This window comes from Amphiura filiformis, chromosome 6 (genome assembly GCF_039555335.1).
Source record: "Amphiura filiformis chromosome 6, Afil_fr2py, whole genome shotgun sequence".
In the NCBI taxonomy this organism is placed as follows: domain Eukaryota; kingdom Metazoa; phylum Echinodermata; class Ophiuroidea; order Amphilepidida; family Amphiuridae; genus Amphiura; species Amphiura filiformis.
In genome coordinates, this window is record NC_092633.1 from 17833881 (window position 1) to 17860925 (window position 27045).

General features: G+C 36.3%; 1 protein-coding gene across 1 annotated transcript in view; it reads left to right on the forward strand.

The window, feature by feature from the left end:
- Window positions 1-27045, forward strand: part of LOC140154381 (uncharacterized) — a 171013-nt gene that overhangs the window by 16345 nt on the left and 127623 nt on the right. Inside the window, exons 12-38 of the mRNA XM_072176948.1 lie at window positions 359-487; window positions 1098-1282; window positions 1839-2072; window positions 2793-2900; window positions 3435-3615; window positions 5300-5664; window positions 6509-6673; window positions 7027-7176; window positions 7694-8068; window positions 8736-8953; window positions 9340-9532; window positions 9740-9922; window positions 13243-13362; window positions 13849-14076; window positions 14583-14807; window positions 16107-16292; window positions 16901-17131; window positions 17760-17876; window positions 18763-18955; window positions 20204-20379; window positions 21241-21502; window positions 22038-22318; window positions 22703-22798; window positions 23187-23330; window positions 23813-23974; window positions 25115-25283; window positions 25915-26093. Coding sequence (XP_072033049.1) covers window positions 359-487; window positions 1098-1282; window positions 1839-2072; window positions 2793-2900; window positions 3435-3615; window positions 5300-5664; window positions 6509-6673; window positions 7027-7176; window positions 7694-8068; window positions 8736-8953; window positions 9340-9532; window positions 9740-9922; window positions 13243-13362; window positions 13849-14076; window positions 14583-14807; window positions 16107-16292; window positions 16901-17131; window positions 17760-17876; window positions 18763-18955; window positions 20204-20379; window positions 21241-21502; window positions 22038-22318; window positions 22703-22798; window positions 23187-23330; window positions 23813-23974; window positions 25115-25283; window positions 25915-26093 — 5255 coding nt within the window. The remainder of the gene's footprint in view (window positions 1-358; window positions 488-1097; window positions 1283-1838; window positions 2073-2792; window positions 2901-3434; window positions 3616-5299; window positions 5665-6508; window positions 6674-7026; window positions 7177-7693; window positions 8069-8735; window positions 8954-9339; window positions 9533-9739; window positions 9923-13242; window positions 13363-13848; window positions 14077-14582; window positions 14808-16106; window positions 16293-16900; window positions 17132-17759; window positions 17877-18762; window positions 18956-20203; window positions 20380-21240; window positions 21503-22037; window positions 22319-22702; window positions 22799-23186; window positions 23331-23812; window positions 23975-25114; window positions 25284-25914; window positions 26094-27045) is intronic.

Below are 27045 nucleotides of genomic sequence, written 5' to 3' on the forward strand. Positions count from 1 at the left end.
GCACAATTTAAGACCATGGTTCTTAAATAAAACTCTAACCAGCTTCTCCAGTTGCGTTTGTTACTTTATACAAATTTCTTTGGATCAGACCAGAAATGACTTAGTTTTATAATTAAAAAGATTGCTAATCTAGTTTTATATATAACAATATTTCTAGGATGAACTTAATTTTACCCACATCTGACTATTCATTTTGTTCATTAAGCATATTTTAGATTGTAAATGTTGTTAATTGTTATGTTATATTTGTTTTATGGATACCATCATTTCCAGTATGAAACACAAAACAGGTGTCCTCATGCAATGACTATGGATCATGTCTTCATTACATCTTGTCTTATCCATCCTCATTATACAGCATGTGTCCCATCACAACTCAAGATACAAAGCTGGAGTGTTCATCTGGATACTATTCACTGACAAACCAGTCCTACTGTACAGCATGTCCAGCAGGGTATAGATGTCCTAAGAAAAATGAAGAACCTACGTAAGTCTTCAAATCAAGTGCAAGTATCATGAGCATTTTCTTATTTTTTTTAGTAAATATTGAATAGTTTTCTTTCTAGAAGTTCATAATGCAAAGCATCGATAGTTATATTTAGTGCAATCAAGCCTATGGCTAGACCATGGGTTGACCATTATTCAAGTTGATATTATAATTGAATCTTTTTTTTTATTTCAGGAGCTTTGTAGTGCTGCTTAAACAAATTGTAGCAAATATATATTTATTTTAAAGTCTATTTTCCCAACAGCCAACTCATTTGCTTGTCTGTATCACATTTTCAAAATGTAAATCATTGTAAATCTTTTAAATTGAATTTATAGTATTTTTTTCTTTAAAATCGTATATTGACTACTTTGAGGTATTGACAATATAAAAAGGTTGCAACTCCAAGAGTTTAGAACTAGTGTTAAGTTTTAGGGTATATTAAGGTTAGGATTTAGGATACTGATTAGGGTTGGGAATAATGGACGTATAAGGTTCAGAACTAAGAAATTTAGATTAGTAGTAGGATCCTGATTCTGATTAGATTGAAATAGTGTGATTGTAATGTGTATAATGTATTCCTATTATTGTTTCTCCCTTCTCCATCCAGTGATATGTGTGATTCAGGCACATATTCTCTGGGTACTCAGGTAGACTGTACATACTGTGATCCAGGCTATTACTGTCCATCCATCTATTCTGGACCCAAACGCTGTCCACAAGGCTACTATAGTGGCATTAATGCTGGTAACTGCACACAGTGTGAAGCTGGCTATCAATGCTCAGATCAGACAGGTAAAGAAGTTACACTGACTTTTTATTTACTGACAAAGCCCATTAGATGTAACAAGCTCAGTCAGTTCCAATCATAACAAAAATTGTCACAGTCAAAAATAATCAATTACCATGACTTTCCACTGAGCTTTTTGATGCCATATATATCTAGACTGTTAATTGTTTTTAAGCAGGGGCAGTGTAGTTTGTCTTCAGTTGTGCCCTTTAATGGCATCTGTGGCACAGTTGGCATGATAGCTTTTCAGTCACAAAAGAGGTCCTCACATGGGGCCCATCAAAAAATTCAACACTTGCAGTGTAATCTTAACTTCCAACAAAATTGAACTTATGCAAAACAATGATAGATAATTGTACTACATTTTGTAATATGCACATCTTGCATACAATCTGAGAGTGATTAACATGTCAGAGCAAAGTTTTCTGATCTTTTGCAAGTAGGAAACTTGTTGATCATATCGTGTTTCTCATCTCTGATTATATAAAACAAAATTTTAAGTAATATTGTAATGTTTCAATAAATTTATAAGTATAATATTTTCCTCTCCTCTTCCAACAGTGCCTGAAGTGTGTCCTCCAGGAACTTATTCCAATCCGGGTGCTGTCAACTGTAAAGCATGTGATGCAGGCTACACATGCGATGAAGGGTCTACCTTGCCTAATCCTGACGCTGATATCTGTGATCCTGGGGGCTGGTGTGATGGCAAGAATAGATTTGAATGTCCAGCTGGAACCTATAATCCTAACAATGCATCTGTTAGTCAGAAGTCTGGATGCATTCCTTGTCCAGCTGGTAAGTTAAAAAATAGAAATAGAAAAATAGAAAAAGAAAGTTAAATTGTAATAGAAATAGATAAATATATAGAAATAGATGTAGCTATTCAATTCAAGAAACATTTATTTCACAACTTCAGTGATACATGATATAATGACAAATGCTATAATTAGTGAAACAATTGCATATAAAATTAATTAAGCAAGTAGTGTATTCAATCACAAGCCCACTGCTGACAGACAGATTATAGCTATGGAAATTGAAATTGAAATTGAATTTGAATTTGAATTTGAAATTGAAATTGAAATTGAAATTGAAATTAAAAAATTTGTGTTTCACATTGCATAAATATGTAATTAGACGCTCAATAATGACTTGCTATCCTTCATCTCACTACATGTTTGCAATTTGTGCTTATAGACCACCAAGCAATTCTTATTCACTTTATAACATAAATATTTCCATATAAGAATCAATATATTTGAGCTCAGGTGCTGTATATGTTGTTTCCAGTTGCTAACTAACACAAACTATTTACAACTTTCGCTTAAAGTAACCATCAGTCAAATTTCAAAAATAATAATTGGTATAATACTTCTGTTAATATCTTAAACAACGCTGAAAATAGCATGGACAATGATAGTCCAATTTTAAAGCTTAGGACTAAAACAAATGGTAAAGACACTGAATTAACATGCAAGAATAACATTAATTGTAATTTTGTTTTGTATTTGTCAGGTTTTTACTGTGAAGGTCCAGGAGAAACAAACTACATCAACTATGAATGCCCCACAGGACACTATTGTCCTCAAGCTACTACGTTTCCTACTGCATTCCCATGTCCAGGTTGGTATGAGTATCATACTTTAAAAAAACAAAACAATTTGAGTAGCTAATCCAGGCTGTTTTGCAGGGATGTGAGAGTTCCTCTTTTCAGTTGATTTCCTCTTTTTTTGTTGCCAAAATTTATGTGTTTTTCTTTTATTTTCAGCCCATATTTGGCGTTTTTACCCTGATTTTACGCTGTTTTTAGTGATTTTCCTCGTTTTTGGTCTGTGGCCTCTCACACCCCTGGTTTTGCTTGATTTCAACATGGAGCCTGATGTTTGACAATACTAAAATTTCGATCAGTATAAATTCTTTTTAAATGTAATTGGTCAACATTTACTACCGTGACAGTGAGGTAATTCACAGTTTTTGTCATGAAAATTTTCTCATGTTTCTTTATTTAAAATGTTGTGTCCTCCACATTTTACCCATGAAACATAATAATCCTTTTTTTGTTCTAGAAAAAGTATTCACACCTAAATTCTCCCAGACATACATGCATATGTACAGACATAATTGATTGGTCCCTAATATTTGTATACTATTTTATAGGTGGTACATACAATGATGAGGTAAACCAGACAGCGGAAACAACTGGCTGTCAAACCTGCCCTGAAGGGTATTACTGTCCTGAGGGCAGCTCAGCTGTAGGACCTCTTTGTCCTGTAGGATTCTATTGTCTGGAGGGACAGAGTTCTGGATTTGTGTATGCCTGTCCTGTAGGAACATATGGGTAAGTGATATTTTTCCTGTAGGAAGATATGTGACACGATCTGGTCCATGGGGGCCAAAGGAGGTATTTTTGACAATTTAGTTACTGCAATTATTACATTATACGTACAATAGGCTATCATTTACTGAAAACACCAAAGGTCTAACATACTTGGTTCTAAAGTTATGGATTTTTTTGATGTCTATTTTCTTATGTATTCTATTGTTTTTATACTCCATATTTTTACCGCCATAATTTACCGCCTTTGGCCCCCATGGACCAGATCGTGTCACATATGGTTAAGTGAAGAAAGTGGGTGCAATGAGTGGTTTTAAGGATGTATTTTTATTTGAAGAGGTAAAAACTAAAATAAAGTGGTGTGTTGTAGTTTTGACAGGGTCTCTGATAAGTGCTAAGTTGCAATTGAATGTGGAATTCAGCATACCATGATAAATTTTACTGGAAATTTGTGTTTAGTGCAAGTCATTTTGCTTTGCTATGCTCATAATGTTCAAAGTGTTGTAACATGTAAGGATATTCTCAGTAAAAACAAACAAATAATAAAGTAAGTGAGCCCCATGTGAGATGTCGGCATGGTTTGTGAAACACCCATGTGACGCAGTGTCTAATACATGCTTGCATGTTTGTCACACATTAATTTGGTTGTATTGTTAAGTGAAATGTAATCCTTTTAATTCCTGAATAGAGTTACAGGTGTTCAATTTGAATCAATATTTGTCTTCTGTGTAGTTTCTATTGTTTGCTGTAATGAATGATGCAAAAAGTGACAGATAGTGACATTATTGAAATATTGCATGTAGGAGGTCTTAGTCGGTAAATAGAACATTTATATTTAGAAGGATATTTTGCCATGTTAATTTTTGTAGTTTCCCTTTAACTGAACACCTTATGATGCTCTTGAATATATGGTCTAGAAAGACCGAATTGTACTTATGGGGAATCAGCTGAATGTGTTTTGTTTTTGTAGGACAATGGAGACATTTTGAATTCATCTCTTAATATGGCATTAAATCCCCCATAGAGCTCAACTGTTAAGCGTCCAAGATAGTAAAAGTTTGGTTCGTTAATTTTGCCTCATTAATTTGACTTAAAATTACCAGACAACCTTCCTGATGGTTGTTACTATTACTAAAATTATTTCAAAATTTGGGCAAAGAAAAATTAAATTAAAATTTGACCTTTTGTGAGTGTGCAGGTAAATTCATATGCCACATATAAGTCCTTGTATTTGCCTTGGTTTTGCCAAATTTAACACGTCCAAGTCATCAATCATGCGATTCTTATTGATTTGCGTCTTAATGTTTTTTCCAAAATGTTATGATTGATATCACAATTATGAAAGCTTAAATTGGCAAAATATGAGTAAATGAGTAAAAACTAATTTATTCTAAAAATTCTGTGGTGAGTAGGATATCAATGATTTACCTCATGTGAAAATTATTTGAATATTTTAAAAATATGCACATCATCATAAATATCTGCAATTCATATTTTTATTTCTAGTGGATTGATTCTGCATTAAAAATAGTACATTCAAGCATTAAAAATAGTACTGAGCTTGTTTTTGTTTGTTCTACCATAAGTTTATACTGCTGTTTGGTGTTGTTACACAATTATAATGATCAAAAATTCAAAATAGAAATGAATCCCAAATTTATATTTATGTTTAATTTTTATTTTTCAGTGATGCTCTGGGCTATTCCAATGCTACCCAATGTATCACTTGTCCTGCTGGACATTACTGCCCTCATGGAAGTGCAGAAGATCGTAGCACCTCGCCGATTCCCTGCGAACCTGGCACATATAATGGTGATGAGGGCGCTGGTCATGAATATAACTGTCGTCTGTGTGATACAGGAAGATCTTGTCCACTGCCTGGATTAACAAACAGCTCACATCCGTGTGCTGAAGGTTATTACTGTCCCAATGGTACCATCACCAATGACCAGTTTCCATGCCTACCAGGTACCTATACAGGCATGACCAACTTGACCGCTGCTGAGGAGTGTGATGCATGCTGGGAAGGTTATTACTGCTCCTGGGGAACTGGTAAGTGATTCTAAGGTGTAGATGTAAATTATGTATGGATGGAAGATTGAATATTACTTGATTCATTGCAGTGGTGAGAAATAATGTAAAATAACTATAAGAATTGTTAGAAAAAAATAGGAAAGGATGGAAAAAAGTGTGGGTCAGTGACCAATCTCTGCATGTTCTTTAAAGCCATGAGTTATAGACCTTGAGGACTATCAAATTCATATCATAGTACTTTGCAAACTGCACATTTTAAACATTTTTCACCTGATGTGGCAGTGACGTCAGTGTGTTGCGACAGCTATTCCACACACACATCTGTGTGGCGTTTTTTAAGCATGTGCATGTGTACGCCAGCGCTTGACCAAGCCCTAGCGATTTGAAGCTGTGCCCAATGAAATGAGCACTGACATCAATGCCACATCATGGTGAAGATGGAATAGTATATCCCATAATACTTAACTACGATGCCCCCTGTGGGTTGATTTTTAGAAGCATATGGTTTATTAGGAAAACATCACAACAATTGCAACCAGGAAAGGTGCTCTAGTAATGTACATGTAAACCAAGCCAATTATGCACCTAGTTCCTTGTCCAGGGAAATTTCAAGCTGGCACAATTTTTTTCAACCTTATAATTCCTTTATGATTCCCTCATCTGAGGAGTGCTGAAACGGAGACCTATGAATGCCCCACAGAGACCGTGAGAACATAGGGTGAACTTGTATTAGCTTTAGGCTGTTTGCAACTCTGTTTTGTTCTGGGACAGAGTTATTGCTTCTGCAGATAAAGACCTCATTCATTAACTTTTATTGCTGTGATTACCACTAAACCATATATAACCATGTACCTTATTACAGGTGAAACTGTTAACCCACCACAACCTTGCAAGCCTGGCTATTACTGTCCACTACAGACACCCAGTCCTGATCGCTTTCCATGTCCAGAGGGAACCTTCTCACCATTATCCAATTTAAGCAGAGCTGACCAATGCACTCCTTGTACTGCAGGATATTACTGCTTGGGTAAGTTCAAACTTTTGTTTAGCATCCACAAATATGGAGGACTGCAGTGGTGATACTTGACATGTTCAGCATTTTCTGAACTCCTTTGCAAAGAAACCACATCTATGTTTACATTGATGCACAACTTTTCAATAGCAAACTTGCAGTGAAGCATGTGCTGTGACGATGTGATGATCTTTGCTTTGGTGCCTTTTGCAAAAGATTTTGGGATTTACTAAAATGATGATCAATTACAGTACTGACTCAGTGCCAGATATTTTGTATTTAATGTTACAGAGTAAATTGAATATATAAAAATGTATTTGCAATCAAGGAGGTAGATAATGCAATGTAAATTAAATCTCTTTCTACAGGTGGACAACCTGCAGAAGATGATCTATGCCCACCAGGGTATTATTGCCCAGAAGGGACCACATTTGCCGAAGAATTTGGCTGTCCTAATGGCACATATAACTCACACTATGGACAAGATGAAGAAAGTGATTGCCAGAATTGTACACAAGGTATGTATACATATAAACAAACAATACCAAGTAGACAGACAGACAGGCAGACAGACATGGACATGTCACCTGAGGTAGACAGCACCAACATCTCTGGTGTGATAAGTTAATTAGTACCAAATATATCAAATACAAATACACATTATTTCAAATCTGCATCCATTTATTCACTTCTTCAATCTTAACTAAACCGAGCCGTTTTCCCTTCATCTTTACTTGTATACATAGGTCTGAACAGGCAATAAACATGGAAAAAATATTTTTGGCTCTGAAATTTGTGTGTTTGAAATTTAAAATTTAAAAATACTTTGTATAATATCTGTATCTTTGCACATTTTAGTGGATTAATTTGATAATTAGAAGTAATAAAATGTTATATGAGGTAATTGGAACTGGCAGATATGTTGATGAGAAATTTGTGATATAATATCCTTGCTTGAATTTTTGCAGTTTGGTGTCTCAATTTTGCTTCTAATCTATCATAAAACCTACTTTGAATTTGTCCATTTTTCCCAAGGTTATTTTTGTGAGTATGGTGTTAATAACCCAGAAGCTTGTCCACCAGGCTCCTACATGCCATATGGAGTAGACAGTAATGGAACACTTGTAGGCACAACAGCCAAGTATCAGAGCGACTGTCTAGATTGCCCAGGAGGTTACTGGTGCGGTTCCGCTACAATAGACCCTACACCATGCAAGAAAGGAAACTTCTCTAAACCAGCCCAGAGTGTTTGTGAGCTGTGTGAGGCAGGCTACTATTGTGATCAGGCTAATACTTCAAGAACTGTCATGTTAAGTGATAAGAGATGTCCTGCAGGGTTGTACTGCCCAGAAGGACTACGAGAATTGGCTGATGCTGATAACTGCTCGCTATCACACTACTGTCCTGAAGGTAGGTGATGATTCCAAATCAAAGAAAAAAAGAAAAAGGATTTTGTAGCTTCTATGGTTTTCTTATGAAGTAATGGAAGTGTGCAGTGAACATGCCAAGAGAATCCCCACTATAAAAACAATACAACACATACACAGGTTGTTTTGAAATTGATACAAACAGTTAATGCGATAAAACGTGTCAAAAAGTTGTTATTATCAGCTTTGAAATATAGGTAACGCTTCTTTAAAAAAGGTTAGTGTGTGATCCTTTGTGTAGGGGTGTGTGTGCATGTGTGTTTCTACTGCAAAGCTCAACAAAAGTTTATGGGTCCTCTATAGAACACTTGCATGGTATTATGGCCCTATTTCTATTATTTTTAACAAACTGAAGTTCCCCACCAATCATTGATGGGTTATTACTAGGCATGCATTAGCAAAAGTGCAGGACTGAACATTGATTAGGGGGATGAGATTAGGAGGCTTATAAACAATGTATATTCAAAGTGCTCTAACACTTCTGTCCAGCATTTTTAGGTCCAGATTTATCAAACTGAGGTATATTCTCTTGTCCTGATTAGAAAACATTTAAAAATATTAATATTCCTCTTATCACATAATTATAGTGATTTCTTTATTGAATCCACATAATATTCATCATGTGATAAATCATTGCTCTTTATTTTCAGCTACTCCCGAGGAACTGAATTGTCCAGTTGGTACCTATAACCCTACAGTAGGCATAGGAGCAGTGACAGAATGCACAGCATGTGATGCAGGATGGTATTGCTTAGAGGAAACTAATACACCAAGGGGGAAATGTATCATAGGATACTACTGCCCAACTAATATTACCAACCCGTATGCTACTTCACCTGCAACTATTGGCTCCTATGGACCTGAACAGGTAAATGACCATGAGAACAGCTTGTCTTCAGGAGGGACTTTGATTATGTATTTCAAGCTGAGAAGCATTATCAGAGACAATGCCATAGTATTTGCAGCATCTGCACATCTTTGCTGCAATTAGTCTCTGTGAATGTAACTAGATATGATGTGGATGTGCTGAATCATGCAAATACCTCAAAGTCCCAAATTGTGTAAGACAGTTTATCTTAGGTTATTTGTGCAACAAATATAAGACAAGACAAGGAGTGGAGTTACCTCATGTGACTACTATGTCAGGAATATACTAAGAAAATAAGTCATAAATGATAAACATGATTTAGTTTGGCAACTGTCTGTATATTTTTTTTATCTAATGAATATCTGTTTTGTTTTTCAAAAATGCAGGTTCCATGTCCAGGAGGGACATACATAGATTGGGAAGGAGGTCAGACAGTCGTTGATTGTGACCCTTGTCCTGAAGGCTATTATTGCCCATTAGGTACAGGTAACCCAATCATCTGTCCAAGAGGTTTCTACTGTCCACAGAATTCATCAGCAGCAACTCCATGTCCTGTTGGACGATATGGCAATAATACTGGTAAGATTTCATGGGTATTGCTTTTGCATGATTTTCCCTTTCATATTGACATGGGGTTTTCACTAATGTGGAGCTTTGAATACGCTGAAAATGAAAATGCAAGAATCCCAAAATTGACCTGGGCCTACTTCAGACTGATTTTGCTTGATCGCATTACATGATAATATGATAATATGATACTATTTCACTATTGTTTTTAACTTTCAGGTACTACTTCACTTGAGGGTTGTTCTCTATGTGACCCTGGCTGGTATTGTGATGCTCCAGGTCTGACTACACCAAGAGCTCCATGTGATCCTGGTTATGTGTGCTATGAGGGCGCTTACACATCTGATCCTACTGATGGTGTGACAGGAGAAATCTGTCCTGCTGGTGGATATTGCCCACTTGGTAAGACTTGTGTTAAAAGGTTTTTCTTTAAACATGCCTGAAGCACTGCAGGTGTGATATTAATAATTTTGAAATATTATAGGACAAAATGATGATTTAAGATGATTTTTACATTTAAAGGGACCATTGAAAGAAAATATTATTTGGTATCAAAATAAAGCCCATAAAATATAGAATCAATATCTAAAACAATTGTAGAATTAACTATTTTAGAAATAAAAATACAATGAAAACAACGTACTCGATTTACCCACTTCCGACGCTACATCGCGCGTCATTTATCAAAAATAGAAAATTGGGCGCTTTCCCGATGACGTCATTGTGGTTACGCGTTTTGTGTTGTGCTGACATTTTTGCCGGGACAATTTGACAACAGCGATCGCGATCTAAATATCAGATGCAATAAATTATACAACCTCTTATATATTTAAAGGTCAAGCTTTAAAAACAAAATACCAGTTGATTTTCCACATGTTACCAAAAAGAGGAAGTGGAGGGCCTTTTTATTTATCATTTATTATTTTTTTACAATGCAAAATGATCATAAATGTATTATTCCCAGACATTATTAGTTGTGTAACTTGTAGACATGTTAAAGGAGGGTGATAGGATCGAGGCTCTTCTTATTTGATGGTTCTCTGAGAGGATGATTATTAACTTTTGAAACATTAAAATAAAAGAAGAAGTTTTCCCTTAAATGAAGAAAATAGCAAGCAAATGTCAGACTCACTCAATGACAATGCCCTGCAAAAGGAAGCGGGCGGGGACGATCAATTGTTATTTATTTTATCATCAGCAAGCATGCAGCTTCTTATTTTACTTATTCATAAATTCAACCCCCGGTTAGAGGCGCACCATTAGATTTCCAGGGGGGGGGGCATGGGAGTTTTTTGAAAAAAAAAAAACTTCGCCCACTAGTGAGTCGAAAAAAAAAAACTTTGCCCACTAGTGAGATGAAAAAAAAAAAATTTTGCCTCACTGATAAGTAAAAAAAAAATTTCCCCACCCAACTTTGTATAAAATTTGCATTAAAATTGAAAAAAAAAAATTCCGCCTGACCCAAACTCCCATGCCCCCCCTGAGAATCTAATGGTGCGTCCCTTAACATGACCAAGATATGATTCCGATGATTTTATGTAGGCCCTACATGACATGTATAAAAACATAAAACTAATTATAAAGTATGATAGTGACGATGACGAAGGGAATATCGCCGAGTTTTGCCGCAACACATAAATTGCAGATGATGTGCCGGCGCGAGCACCTCTCGTGCCTAGCTGGGCCCCATGGGTATTATTATAGGCCTATGTAGGCCCCTATTTTATTTTTCTGTAGGGCCTATCTTAAAATATTCAAGAGATGATTATAAACCTGACAATTGGTAAAAAAAAAAGGCTTTTCTTCCGTAAACTTTCAAAAGTGCTTATTTTCATACCCCAACGTACATGCCAAAATAGGCCCTGCCGAATTTGCAAATTTATTCCCCTAGGCCTAAACGGGACTCTTGCAAATATTATTTGAGCCGTTGGCACTGGGGCAGTAGCTGAACGGCAGATGAAGAACATGACATCCCGCATGACATGAATGCTGTTCCTGAAATAAATTACGAGGAGCGCCTACAAACATACATATGCCTTCAAAAAGCCTATATGCTACAAAAATAAATGTACAAACATCAAATGGGTAATATAGGCCTACACTTATTTTAATCCATGGATGGTTAGGCCCGGGGTAAGCTTAGGCTATGCGAAATTGATGTCAGTCATTTCTAAAAACATACTATCCGGCCGGGCGCGCTGTATTTTACAACATTTACCCAATCAACATAAAATTTGGAACTGTTTAAGGCCTACCTTTGATAAAACGCTCGGACACTCTGCACTTTCAAGTTTCAGTGGGAGTTGAGATTGGATTAGGCCTATAAGCATTTCCATAACGCATAGGCCTACTAAAGGCTGACAGTAAATATTGTTCATTTGATTGTTTGGAGTGGCGCATGGCCTTTATATGTTCCTCTCGTGGTTCTTTATCTTCAAATTTGTTTTTCATAGGCTTTTCAAAATAAATAAAAATAAATTTTAGCTTTTATATATAGCGCCTTTTCCCAGATCTCGGAGGGTTCAAAGCGCTGTAATTTCGCTGCCATGGTAGGCCTACTTATCACAATGAGATCGCATCAACTAGGCTGGATGCTGCCGAACCTGGCGCACACCTAGCCGCACTTAGATTGTAACATCCACCAATTATCTTTGCAGCTACCCAAATTTCATTGGTTGAAGGAAGTTTTTGATAACCAATCACCGATTTTTGAGAAGCAGGCGGAAACTGGAGATCCCGGAGAAAACCTGCGAGAGCGAGCATGGAATCGGGATCCCGGGATCGGGATAAACCAAGTTCACATGAGTCTTTGGGCCGCGTGCCGGGGCTTGAAGTTGAACCCGGGACCTCGGTGGTGCAAGGCGAGGGAACAACCGCTGCGCCAACTCGCTCTCCCGAGCCTGGCTTTTGTTTTGAACCTAGTCCCATAAGTGTGTCTTTACACGGAGCGACCGTTTAAAGAAACAAACAATCACACTTTAATCATTCGCAATTCAGCTTCCAAACTTCGGAGTCAGGATCGGATTGTGTTTTAGGCCCGGCGGTGGTAATCCTAGGCCGCACGCCCGGGAGGTAGGCTATTAGGCCTGAAGAAATTAAGTCGCATGTCATGTGCTAACCCGAAACATCGTGGCCTTCTCTTTCCTATCCTCACCATATATTTCAGAGGAAATAATAAGTAAAGAGTTGCTATATCAGAATGCCTCAAAACAAATGATACTTACTTTCCCCGTTGTTGGCCAATTTTTTAGCTAGACTTTATAGGCTTATCATAGTAGGCCTACCAGTCTAGTGTCCGTCTCATGGTCGGCATCTTGCAACAGTCATAATGTAGCTTTGTAATTCATATTATATCCTTTTTTTAATATACTTGTTAGGCCTAAAGACACAGAAAAGCTCATTGCTGTAAACACGTTCATGCGTTGGTTTAGGACTAAGTCTGGCCTATGCAGTGTTGCCATGCAGCGGAAAGAATAACCACTTTGACGTCACGGGTTGCCATGTGTCTCTGAACATATGAATTGGGCGGAACGACGCAATATTGGGCGCCTTGTCTTTATTTGCTGATTTGGGGGTAAAATGAAGGAAAATTGCGTTTATAATTTTAGAAATGGATTCTATATGTTATTAGCTTTATTTTGATACCAAATATGTTTTTCTTTCAATGGTCCCTTTAAGGTTACAAAATGTGAGCTTTATAATATTATTTGTCTTTGTTTCAGGTTCTTATGAAAGTCTTCCGTGTCCTCCTGGTACATACAGTAACACAACAGGTGCCATCAATAACTATGACTGCTTTGATTGTGATCCAGGCTTCTATTGCAGTAATGCTAGAACTCCAGGTAAGTAATTGGCATATTAACATTGTGAAAGCCTCATTTGAAATGTAAATATGTCATTATACGTATGTTGTTAGAACAGGAGGAAGAAAAAGTACAATTGATTTGAGTATTGAGTAATTTTTCTTAAATGCGACTACATTTTCATTACCTCTGCAATCATATTGCAATAAGCTACTAAATATCAGACTATAAAAGTCCAATGTTATGAAGCTCATCATAGTAAAATGGCATACACAGTCAGACACAGAATCTGCAGAAGGTGTGCTTAGCATATTGTGTGACTGACCTGAGAATTTACATGAGCGTACGTTGGGACTTCATTGACATGAGGCAGCAACAAAAAATCTTATAAACTTTCACTTATTACAAGTTGAATAAAAGTAAACTGGAGGTATTATTACCTAGAATATAAAGACAGCCATTCATATGAGAGCAATATACCAATAAGTCTTCATTAACCATATTTCTTTGATGTTTTCTATTCAGAACCTACTGGCCAATGTAATCCAGGCTATTACTGTACAGGTGGATCCCAAACTCCCAATCAGACCGTGACCCAGCCTGGATATTACTCCCCAAGAGGTTCAACCCAACAGTTTGCATGTGAACTGGGTGAATATATGCCTTATGATAGGGCAGGGGAATGTTTTGTTTGTGAAGCTGGATTCTATTGTCCTGAGAAAGCTATGACGAACCAGACCAAATGCCCAGCAGGTAAGTGAATTGATTTGAGTATCCGCTATTGATATCAAATTTGATGGTTTGAACCCAATACACAAATTTATTGGTCGACTTTAAAATATTGGACGAGATGTAGTCAAGTCCATTATTTTGAAACTCATAGCAAGACCAATAAATTTTCTATGGGGTGAAAAATCCATCCAATTTGATCATTACTATGTTTTTAGAATGTTTTCTTTGTCAAAAATTTGGCATTTATCAAGTGTGCCGAGGGCTTGTGCGTTTGGCATAAAAGTAAAGGTAAAGGAGTTGAACCTGTATTTTACAGGACGGAGTGCCCATCTCTCTTTCGTTAGCAATTAGGCCAGACTCCACTGTGTAATGTTGCTGCGGGGGGATCGCCACACCTCCTCCACAGCAGGTCTGTTACCTTCCCAGCATTTAAGAATGCCGGTGCCCATTTATACACCTGGGTGGAGAGGAGTAATTGAGATAAAGTGCCTGCATTGACCTATTGTTTTCTGCTATTTTGCCATCAGGTGCATACTGTGGTGAGGGTGCCTACACTATAGAACTGTGTCCACCAGGAAAGTATTCTAATCTGACCCATCAGATTAGCATAGATAACTGTACAGACTGTCCACCAGGATACTACTGCAGTGACCGTGGTGCTATTGAACCTACTGGACAATGTGATGCTGGTCATATATGCTATCAAAATGCATTGTTTGCTACACCTGTGTATAATAATGATTCTTCTGGAGGTAAGTGAAGTCTCATCTATTGTTTGCTTCGGTTCTATATATATTAAACATAAGATTGTTCAACATTCACATTTGGCATTGATTTTCAGTTGATAAATATATGATGAATATTTTAAAATATTGTAAAACTCCATACTTAGCAACTTACGGTGGTACCAAAGAGGACTACCAAAATCACAAACTTATCACTCTCGTATGCATTTTATTTTTTCTTCATATCATATTAGTGCATATCACATTAGTGAATAACACCATGGGTCTGTATATGAACAACTCATCATTTGTTTTGTGGCTGACTCTTGTTTACTTGTTGCTTAATGTTGTTTACATTGTATTTTGCTGAATAATTGTTATAAGTGTTTAATGAGTACACTTTCTCTTGTTTTGGCTCAAGTTTTCAACAGTTTTTAAAAATTATTGTAAAAAATAATTGTAAATATATTGTATCATTCTTGCCTCAAAAAAGATTTCTGAATGTGACATATCAGTACATATTTCCGCTCCCCTTTGCTTTTTTGTTCCAATTACTTGCACAGAGTTATCCCAGTGAGAGGGGAGGGATTTTAATTATCTTATTTCATTTTGGTTATCTTTTTTGCGTAAATGTTTTCTAAAGTGTATATCTTATTGTTTTTGACCATGTATGCATGATATAGCTGTATAAAGTTCAGTTTATTAACAAGTTGTAATTTCTTCCCCAAGCATATTAAGATAAAGTACTTTCTCATTGTTTTGTTTGTTTTGCTCTGTGTTTCTGTGCCCTGCTGATGTTTTAAGCTTACTTGTGTCTTTGTTTTCCCCTAATTTTGCTTGTAATAATTATACTGTGGTTTTATAAGACTAGTATTGCTTCATATGCCATGTTTTTATATCAACTATTATTATTGTTATTGCTTCAGTATGTTACTCATCTTATTATTATTTATTATATGGTATACAGCTGATTGCAAGGACTTTGAACATATTTTTCTGTAGAAAAATCTCAAAAAATTGTCCAAAATCTGATCAAACATTTGTACAAACACTTTAAAGTAAACTTGCAATTTCAAAATATGATGAATAGTTTCACTATTTCGAGTATCATATTTGTCTTGTTGCATGGCAATCTGTTTTTATGTAATATCCTTATTTGATGATCTGTACTTTTGTGTTTTTATAATGAAAATTGAAAATAAAATACTTGAGGATTGCTTTCTTTTTCTCTCTTGTACTCTGTTTTTGTTACATTAGTGGAATACCAATATTAACTGCTTCTTCAACATGTAGATTAAGTTTGCTTTCATCATTTTCTAATTCCAGACCAAATTGTAATCACTTGGGGTGATCAATGTCATGAAGGCACATACTGCCCTCAGGGGACAACATATATGCATAAGTGTCCACTGGGTACCTATCTACCATATAGAGGAGCATTATCAGATGCTGAGTGTATAGACTGTGGAGCAGGAAAATATTGTAATATGACAGGGGCTGCTGCAGAATCAGGTGAGATCAAATGGAAATAAATGTTTCTTTTTTTTTCCTGATATGTTTTAATTTGTATGTTGGTGTGTATTGTTGATTTACAAACTATAAAGCAATAAAGGAGAGGTTAAATGTTTGTTTATCAGGCCAGGCTCCTTATAGGATGACATCCCAAGCTTGTATCCATGCAGGCTGTGAAGGGGGAAACTGTATTTCAGAGGTGTATTTCACTCAACTTTTAACCCTTTGTCACTCAAGTAACCGTTTGTAAGTTACGAATGCCCTTTTACTTGAAATGGATTTTACGATTCTGATTAATTTTCAGACTTACAAAGCTTTGTAAAGTACATGTATAATGAAATAGACCCCAGGTCTAGTATCAAGTGGTGCTGGCTTCTAGTTTTACTTACCCAGTCATTTTATATGACTGCTTTATATTTGCTGCTTTTGACCAATTCATAGTCTATCAGGCCGTATCAACACTATCAAGACTTTAGATAAAATCAAAACAAACCAGCAATAAGGATTTGAATGGTAAATATGCGCATAATATAAAACTACTTTGGCAATATTTACAATATATCATGTTTGTATTTTTTCACATAACCCTTCTAATTGCCATTTCTCAGGTGACTGTGATCCTGGATACTACTGCCTAGGGGCAGCTGAACGTCCTGATCCACATGACAATATCACTGGAAACATTTGCCCCAAGAGACGTTACTGCCCACAAGGATCATCGTCAGAACTTGTTTGTGATGTCGGAACCTTCTCCAATAACACAGGATTATCTGAATGTCTGCCATGCCTAGCTGGATTCTATTGTCAGCCTGATAATGATCCTATCCCATGTCCTCAAGGTAACTGTGCAATATTTGAAGACTTTAGATGCAAAAAGAGATCCATAGGCTGCCTTATGCAGATATTTTTGTATTAATATCATTATATCTAAAATTTAAAGGAGTATTTCTTGATCGTAGCATAATCTTTTTATGGCATTTTCAGTAGAGATTGACAAAAAAAGCTTATTACCAACATTTGAGTTGATTCTGATTTTGCATTTGCTTTTGTGAGTTATGCATGATAATGCATATTACACTGCTCTATAGGCCACTGTATTGAATTACGTTGGGGTGTATCAGAATGTAATTCAAATTAGTTGATATCTTTGCAAAAAAAATTAATCTGAAATATTTTGTTCATAAATATTATGCAGCCAGAGGTTTCCGGTGGTATAAAAATCTCACCCTTTTTTTGAGAAAGTGGGGGATGAGGCTGTGGATCACAAAATGCCCCTTTAAAGATATTCAAACTGAGAAAACAGTAGAATTTCTTGCAACTGTTAATTTTTTTATGTAGGCCTATCTTAGATTTAAAAAAAATCAAAAACATGTAGACTACTTAGTGTGTTCTTACACTAGTTATAGTTAATGTGCCAATAATATTGTATATCATTTGGACCACATTTCTATTCCTTCCCAAATACAGGGTTTTACTGTCTTGGTGATACTGCAGCAGAAGACGATCCAGTTGCTTGTCCCAAAGGAACCTATGGACCGAGAGAAGGATTAATAGCACAGTCTGAATGTGATGAATGCCCAGCAGGTATGAAGGGGATATCACAGGGATACATCCTGGGTCCTATCATTATGATCAAAGAGTGTCATTTTTAAAATATTAAAGGCACCTGTATAGATAATGTTGTGTCATAATTTATTTCTATCTATAAATCCTTCTGAATGAGTTCATTGTATGATTTTGGTGTATCTATCAAAAACCTGTTTAAACAACAAACTTAGACAGAAGACATGTCTGTATATAAAGGTATGTTGCATCGTAACCAATTTGTTTTCAAGTTTTGTATGTGACATAATCTGATCCAATTAGACCAAAGTCAGCAATAAATTATTCATTATGAAATTGTGATATAGGTACAAATAAGTAGCAATAATACAACATAAGAAAATTAATATATAATAAAAAGTTCACAATTTTGCTACTACATATGTCAGGGATGTGGGATTTCAGTATAAGTAAGCATAAGTAATGAGCAAGTTAGAAACAGTAATAAGGCAATCTTAATATAATAGTTTGTCTCAAAGCCCCCACATGCATTAATAAATTGGCCCAGTTATTGCGCATTATTCCTGCTGGAGTTGAGTAAATTGCATTTTTCCGCTGTTTTTTTTTTTCAAATCCACCACACAAAAATCGTATGTCTGACATCGTCAGACATAAAAATAGACTAAATCGTAAATCTTAATCAAATTATTCATCTTGACCTCAGTGAAACCTTGAGAAGTGAAAGGTGGTCTGTTCTTGTCAAAAAGCTTGTCCTACAGATAAAAAAAATTTAAGTACTGAGACAAACTATTAAAATAAGATGGCCTAACTATATTTTCAATATTTTTGACTGTGTTCCAAGGGGATCATGTCACATAAAGTATTTTTATGTAGAGCAACTGTTAACTTTTGTATTTCTTCCCTCTAGGCTATTACTGTGATGAAACAGGTCTGAGCAATGCAACAGGTCCTACTACTGCTGGATTCTGGTCCAAGAAGAGTGCCATACAATCAGGTCCATTTGATGATACATACAGTGATGACTTTGGAATCTGTCCTATGGGATTTTATTGTGTAGAGGGTAGTGGCCATCCAGAGCCATGTCCACCTGGGACATTCAGGTAAGTCAAATAAAGACACATACATTTGGTGTGTATTTGTCATCTTCCATAAGGACAATCTCTTTGCAGTTTGGCTTTCGACTAAAATGGGATATCCAGGTTACATACCACTGCTTTATTTGCTCCAGCAAATATATTGCAGAACAAATGTGTTTTATTTTCTGAAATGTGACATTTTGACTGTAGCTTTGTTCTGTATACTACCAAGTGACATGTTTGCTAATGCATCTTTTAAGATGCACTTAGTTCCTTAAAAGGAACTACCAGACAGATATCTGAAATACTCACACTCATGCCTAAAAAAGTATTGTATTTTGCTGGAAGAGAAGCCAAATTTCTAACAAAAATGATACTATTTCCCACACTTTCTTACATTCCTTCATCCGGGGAAACACAATTTCCCTCCATATCCCAAAATGGAAGGAGCTGTCTGGATTCCATAGTTTTCTAGTCATGCTCACACTGAAGTTTGTACCTGTCCAACCACTTAGTTACAAGCCACTGGCATGCTGATTATGCTAGTTGGTTGCAAAAAATTGTGTAATATTTTTGTTGCTGGTTTTTAAAGTTGGTATATTTGTTCAAAACATTAACATGGATGTAAACTATTTTAAAAAGCAACTTAAATTGAATACCTGAGTGGAAGAAGGGCTCAACTCCAATTTTTTACAAAAATTAGTTAGACCCAGCATTTTATTGCCAGCAGACTGTTCTTCCTTATGTGTGAAAGATGAGCCAAAATCCACTCTCTAAATAGTCTTCCATGTACACTTAATCATGTTTTCATGGAAGAAAGGCCCAACTTGGGCCCTTCTTCCACAAATATAGGGTTAAAGAGGAATTTTGTTCATCCATGAAATCTGCTTTTCACTACTATAATCTTTCTTGCTAACATATTATATGAGTTCTACTTGTGCAATTAATGGTGATTACCTAATTTCTGTACCTATTTATAACACGGAACTGGCACTTTCAGTATATTAGTGGAAGAAGGGCCCAACTCCAGCTTGTATTAAGACCTGTACCGTTGCCATGGAAACATCATATATAATTTCGAATGTATGTAATATTGTATGTTCATGTATTAAAGGTACCCTGAAGATGAAAACATTTTGTCTATAAAACTTTTCCAAATATGAAATTTTTTCTTCATATCTCAAAAACAGTTTTGATGGAGTTGGGCCCTTCTTCCACTCAGGTATTCAATTAAAAAAAATGTTATATGTAATATGGTATTTGTTTTTACAGTGCATCCACTCATCTACCAGGCGTAGACTCTTGCACAACTTGCACAGCAGGGTTCTATTGTCCTGATTATAATGCTACAGCTCCTGAAGCAGAATGTGAAGAATTCTACTACTGCAATGAAGGATCAAATACATCCAAGCCGACAGATGGAATTATGGGAGATATTTGTCCAACAGGTAAAGTTATGCAGAACTAGAAATGAACTGCCAAAATAAAATTCCTAATTTAGAATAGAATGCACATGCATTACAAATGTGTACCTTAGGCAATAGAAACAAATTAGTTTGATCTTTCGATCGGCCATCGATGCTTGGTCGATCATTATTATTTATGAATACGATTAAATTACTATTGTTAATTGTGGTAAAATAGCAATTTGTGCCTGTAGGGATATTGACCGATATAAATTTAGTGTCAATTCTGATTAATTAGTTGATAGTTCATTAATAACAAGCATCGAAGCAGCATCGACGGTCGGTCCAAAGATTGAACATATTTGTTTCTAATGCCTTAATAAAACACACCTTGACATAGCCCATCCAATTCTAAAAACCTGTCAACTATATTTGTTTACTACTTACAGGAAAAATCTTTCATTCTACTCTCATTTCGAAAACACAAAATAATGGTGATATTTTTGTATTTTGTTGAAAATTAGTTCTCAAATATCCACGTTTGGTATTAAAAAGATAGCTGTTTTCAATCTGTCACAGCAAACAAACAAATTAAGGCCCATAGCCTTACTGCAGTTTGATGTGCTGGTTAAAATTATGCACTCTAATATGTATTGCAAATTGTAGTGAAATTCACTATTAATTACTGAAAAATTGCACCCAAAAGTACTATTAATACTAAAATAATTGCACCCAAATTGCGCCCCAGTTAAGTTTGCCTCCTAAGCCCTGCCATGAATTCACAATAAAAAGTTGAATTAAACTTTGTACTCAGATCCACATATTTAAGCATAATGTTTTGAATAAAACGCATGGTTGCATATCTTTACTACAGGTTTAATGGTTTCTCTTTTGATTTTTCAGGCTACTATTGTCCAGAAGGATCTACTGCACCAATACCATGTGCTGCTGGACGTTACAATAATGAAACCGGGCGTAAGACATGTCGCAACTGTCCCGAAGGCTACTATTGTACTATTAACACCACTACTCCTATAGAATGCCCACCTGGGTATTACTGTCCAGATAGAACCACTACTGAATTTGAATATCCTTGTCCTGCTGGAACATTCAACAACCTCACACAGAGATATCTGTATTCAGATTGTATATCTTGTATACCTGGGTAAGAAATGAGAAGGAAAATATTTAAATAAAAGTTAATCATTTTGAGATTTTTGGTTTAATATGTAATTAAAGCTTTGCATAGGATTTATCAGAGAAATTTTTAATTTTAATGTTATTGATGAAATCATATTGTCAGCCTACTATGCTAATTGCCTGCATCATTTTTTGTAATTTTTAGAACAAAGTACAAAATATGGTTCAAACATGCATTTAAACATTTACTCACCAATGAACCAAGAACACATGATAATGAGTCAAATCAAAGGGAATAATCAGAAATAATTAGGGTGATTACGTAACTGATGCATGCTTGAACCATTTTGTTCTCAAAATTACAAAAAATGACTTAGGCAATTTGCGTAGTAGGGTGATGATATAGAAGTGCATGAACTAATTCAGTGTGTATTCTATCAATGAAATCTTTAATAAAGACACAAAATTGACATACAATGATTTTATTTGGTTTGCTGGATTGACAGTCAAGTTTAAATTTGGAGTCATGATATAATATAATCTTATCTGATTTGTTTCAGCTCCTATTGTGAAATTGAAGGACTAGACTATCCCACAGGACCATGTGATCCAGGATGGTACTGCATCAACGGGTCACGATACGCACAACCTGTAGATCCAAGCGAAGGAGGGCGCTGCGAGGAAGGTCAATACTGTCCTGGTGGAAGCTCACAACCTTTCACATGCACAGAAGGAATGTACTGTGGAAGTCAAGAGCTTGCTGTACCAACTGGTGAATGCTGGGCTGGATATTATTGTGAAGGAGGCGCTACTAGACCAGATCCACAAAATGATGCTACTGGTGAGTCGGGTATTTTTGAAGGCAAATGATGTTGTACAGATTCTAAGATTAAAGATTAATGCTTAATAATGTTAATGTTTCAAGAAGTATGATTATTAGTTCATTAACCCTGATGATTTATCACACTCTTCACTGATCAGCACTGCTGACAGCAGCAGCACATTTCAAGAGTTTCTAATGCTGTCAATGAGACACAATTTACTAAGGTCCACAACTGTGACATAGTTTTTTGCTTTTCTTCAAATGTGATTACCCCAACCAGCTGCCCACTTCACCTGAGTCAAACTCTAAAAATGTCAAATTATAATTGCATTCTAGTCCAATATCAAATTTCTACAGTTACTTTATTTTATCTTTTATAATTATTTGTTTCTTCTTCTGCAGGTGGTATTTGTCCATCTGGACATTACTGTGTGAATGGTAGCATTGCTGGTGCTCCATGTCCAAATGGCACTTATGTCAACACTACTGGTTCACAAGGTGAGATCAATTAGGGATGTCTATATGGTTGATACACTGCTATCCATACTAATCTACAGATCAGTAATGTCTTGAGTGATTCTCTATCTGAATGGTGGTGATACTATTATTTTACTGTATATTGTGTGAATTGTCATATAGAAGTATTGACTTTGGAATTTGAAGAATTGGTGCTCATACCATGAAAAAATGGAAAACAAAACCTCTAACAGTAGAGTGGTATAACTTGGAAACTACAATGTTGAATTTGATGTTCAGATTCATATAATTCTTAAGAAGAGTGTAAAGGTAGATTGTGTTTAGAAAATCAAATCTGCTGCCAAATGTGGCCAACCAATTCAAATAACAACCAGCTCTGTAATTTTGTTTCTTTTATGTCTTGCTACAGCACTTGAAGACTGCGTAACATGTACACAAGGCTACTATTGTGAGGGATATGCTAACATTATCCCAGATGCTCAATGTTCAGATGGCTATTACTGTCCACCTGGCCAGACAACAATCACACCTTATGACTACAGATGCCCTCAAGGTAACTTCTTACTTCCTTACCCATTACATTAATTAGTAGGTAATGTTATATTTATGTTTTTCCTCAGGGTTCTGTTTTTCATAGAAAAGCAGATATCGAAGTTCATTTTTCAAGGCCACTCATTTTCAATGGCACAAATGCGACTATATTGCAAGGAATACTTTAAACTGCGGGGCAAAAAGTGGATTGCTTTTGACTGAAAAGTTCAGTGATTTTTTTAGGGTCATCAAAAATCTTTCAGTGATTCTCCAGGGCCAGAAAAAAATCCGGATTGACTGACCCTACTGAGACACTCTTGTCTGCCCATAGAACAGGGGTTTTTTGTCGCCTAATGGTATTTTTTTAGTTATTGTGTTGATCTCTGTACATTTATTGCCATAACAGTACAGAGGTTCTCTTATTAGTTACTTTATCAATAATTATTGTGCTTGATAGACGTGGGTTGTGCATTATTTACATATTATTCTTCTCACTCTCCATAGGACATTATTGTTTGGAAGGCAGCATAGAACCTACTCGATGTGATTCAGGGTATTACCAAGATGAGATGGCACAGAATGACTGTAAGGAATGTCCAGCTGGGTTCTACTGTGATAACAGATATGATCCTGTTGTCTTGTATCAGAATTCAACTTGTCCTCAAGGTAAAAACTTGTGTGTATTGTAATCCTGCAAACTCAAAATAAACAACATTTTAAAGATTAAAAGCAATCACTTCTTAAATATGAAGAAGCTACTTTTTGTGATTGATGCATCAACCCTAATTCTCCAGGTGTTGGTGAAGGGGAAGGAAAGGAAGAATGGAAGGAGAGAAACTTTTTCGGGTGCGGATTAGAACCACGGACCCCTCGGATGCCAGACACACGAACAGAGATAGTGAGCCCCGGGGGTGTACCTTGGCCAGCCATTCTTTCCATGCCCATATTTGTGTTTGCATGATATACAATTGCATTACATGGGATACTTGCACTTGCAGCTGCTCTGTGCATTGAGGTTTTTGATGTTTGGTTTGGTTAGGATTAATGTTTCAAAAACATAATAAAATAGAAAAAGCAACAAAACAAATGGAAACAAACAAAAGAAAACAAAGCAAAATTAATTTGGCTATTAAGTCTGATATCATTCTGGAAGGTGATATAAGTAGTTTTTTAAATGTACAGATTAAACGATGATGAATTAGTTGTAAAATCAGGAATACTTTGCTATAGATCTTTTCAAATCAACATCGGGAAACCGCAGTATTTATTCAATAAGCTAGGGGGTCAAATTGGCTCACAATGAATCAAGCGGAATCACATACCCTTTTGAGTGAAAATATGACATATTTAGCCATCACAAGAGAAATATTTTCTAAAGGTATTGAACTAACACTTCCACTATTTGGCACTTCACAATGTGATAGTAAATGAAAGAAAAATGCGAAGGTTTGTCGTCTGCGACACATTTGATTTGGTTTTCGTGTGGTCTTCGCAATATAAATCTCTTGCACAAGCCACACCCAACGCTTGATTGTGTCTTTCACACAGATTTGTGTTCAGACGTAATAGTTGCGTTTGCGTTAGCGTCGATGACCCGGAATTGTAAACAGGGTTATTCATAACAAACTTAGGAAAACTTCGATTTCAAAAGGTCTATTTAAAATACACTCTCTATCATAATACCCCTTTAGGTTTTGAAGGCTATTTTTCCTGCGTACTGGCCGATATCCACTAAAGTGATACTAGGATTGATTTTATTTGTAATAAAAATGTTAATACCAACTTTTCTCATGTTTATTTATCCAGGTTACTACTGTCCTGCTGGTACACGCTATGCCTATGAGTTTGCATGTCCTCTTGGTACATTTAGCAATATAACTGGTTTGAATGCCAGTGCTGACTGTAATCCATGTCCCGGTGGTTATTATTGTGATGAGGAAGCACAGACAGACTATACCAAACTATGTCATGCTGGGTATGTAGACGCTTTGATTGTGTAGCCTCAATCTTTGATGGGAAAGAGACTAATGTCACTTCTAAATTATTGATGGTATATGAATGTAAATTGCCATGTTACTACATAGTAAATAAAATGGTGGTATCATGCAGTTGATCTCTAGCAGTTTAAAATGGTGGTATCATGCAGTTGATCTATAGCAGTTTAAAATGGTGGTATCATGCAGTTGATCTATAGCAGGTATGTGACAGGAGTAACTTTGACAAGTCATGAGGTACCAATGATTTTGTTGCTAATACTTGTATGTGGATTGTGGGCTGTAGTACATGGGTGTGTGGGTGTATGTGTTTGCCAACAATCACAGACATTTGAAAGTACACCTTAAAACACAGATGCAATAGACAAAAAAATACTGTTAGATTGCATTTGACAATTATTCCCCTATTGTTTAGTACCGGGGACATCCACTGTTGCCCTGTACTAGTGCATGCAATTTGCGGGTATGGAAATTAAGCACAAAAATTGGCATCAAATGTCCTCTGTATTGAAATTGATAACTTGGCCTGCAGGCATTTTATAGATATCCACTCTATTTATGTATTGTATCACTTGAAGCTTATTAGCAATATTCATCTCATTTCTCGTATAGATTTTTCTGTCGTCGGTCAGCCATAGAGGGCACTCCAGATCAAGGTGATGATGCTAATGAATGTCCAGTTGGTTATTACTGCCCTGAAGGGACTGCTGAACCAGAGCAGTGTCCACCAGGAACATACTCGGATCAAGTCATGCTGGCTAGTGAAGATGAATGTACTAATTGTACCAAAGGTAAGACCAAGAGATTGGACCCAAAGGTTCAATATGCACAAAACAAGTTACAACAGGTCTCAGGTTAGGACCTGGGTTAGACTTATGGAGGGATCCTTTTGCTCTTTTCTTGTGCTCTTTTACTCTTAGCAAAGTCAAAATCTAATATTAAACAATACATCTATTTCCCTTGCCAGGATCTACAATGATATACACAAATCCGACTTGACGAAATCCTACGCCTCACTGGCAGCCATAGCTGGGGGCTTTCCATCCATTTTACTCGACACCAGTATCACAGGTGACGTGGGCGTGATCCCGTGACCCGGCGCAAGTGCTACACGCTCAGATGCGCTTGTGATAGTGGGCGTCTTGGATCGCAATTCAAACAAACTAAGCTAGTTTAGCGCAGATGGCCCCAGCTATGGCCGACTTAATCCTGACCATCATTTGGCTTGTCGGATTCGTCTATAGAATATTTGTAAATACCAAGAAGTTCCTTTTCTGTAAGTTTCAGCTCCATAATTAGACCAGGTCTAAAGTTAAACCTAGTCTAAATTGTTTTGTGCAAACGGACCAAAGTGTACCAACTTAAAAATTGTGCCATGTGCAATGCTATGGTAAATCTGCCATATTGGTTGGTTGGGCATAGAGGGCAAATAGTGTACCTACTGCATTAATTTGCCAAAGCCTGAAAAGGAACAATAATTTTTGTATTAGCTAGGGTATTACAGAGGCTAGCGTATGCAGTGTGAAGCGCATATCTTTGGCTCAACACGTTATATGCAGAACAAAAACAACCACATACTTTGATTCAAAGTTTACTGGCTGTATAGCGGAGTAATCTGAAGATATTAAGACGTTATTTTACCCTCAATGAAAGACACAAACATGACCGACTTTGCTTTCACCTCATTGTAGTGCCTAGCTATGCCATGTAGCTGTGTGTTCATCCTACTTTGGACCTTTATCT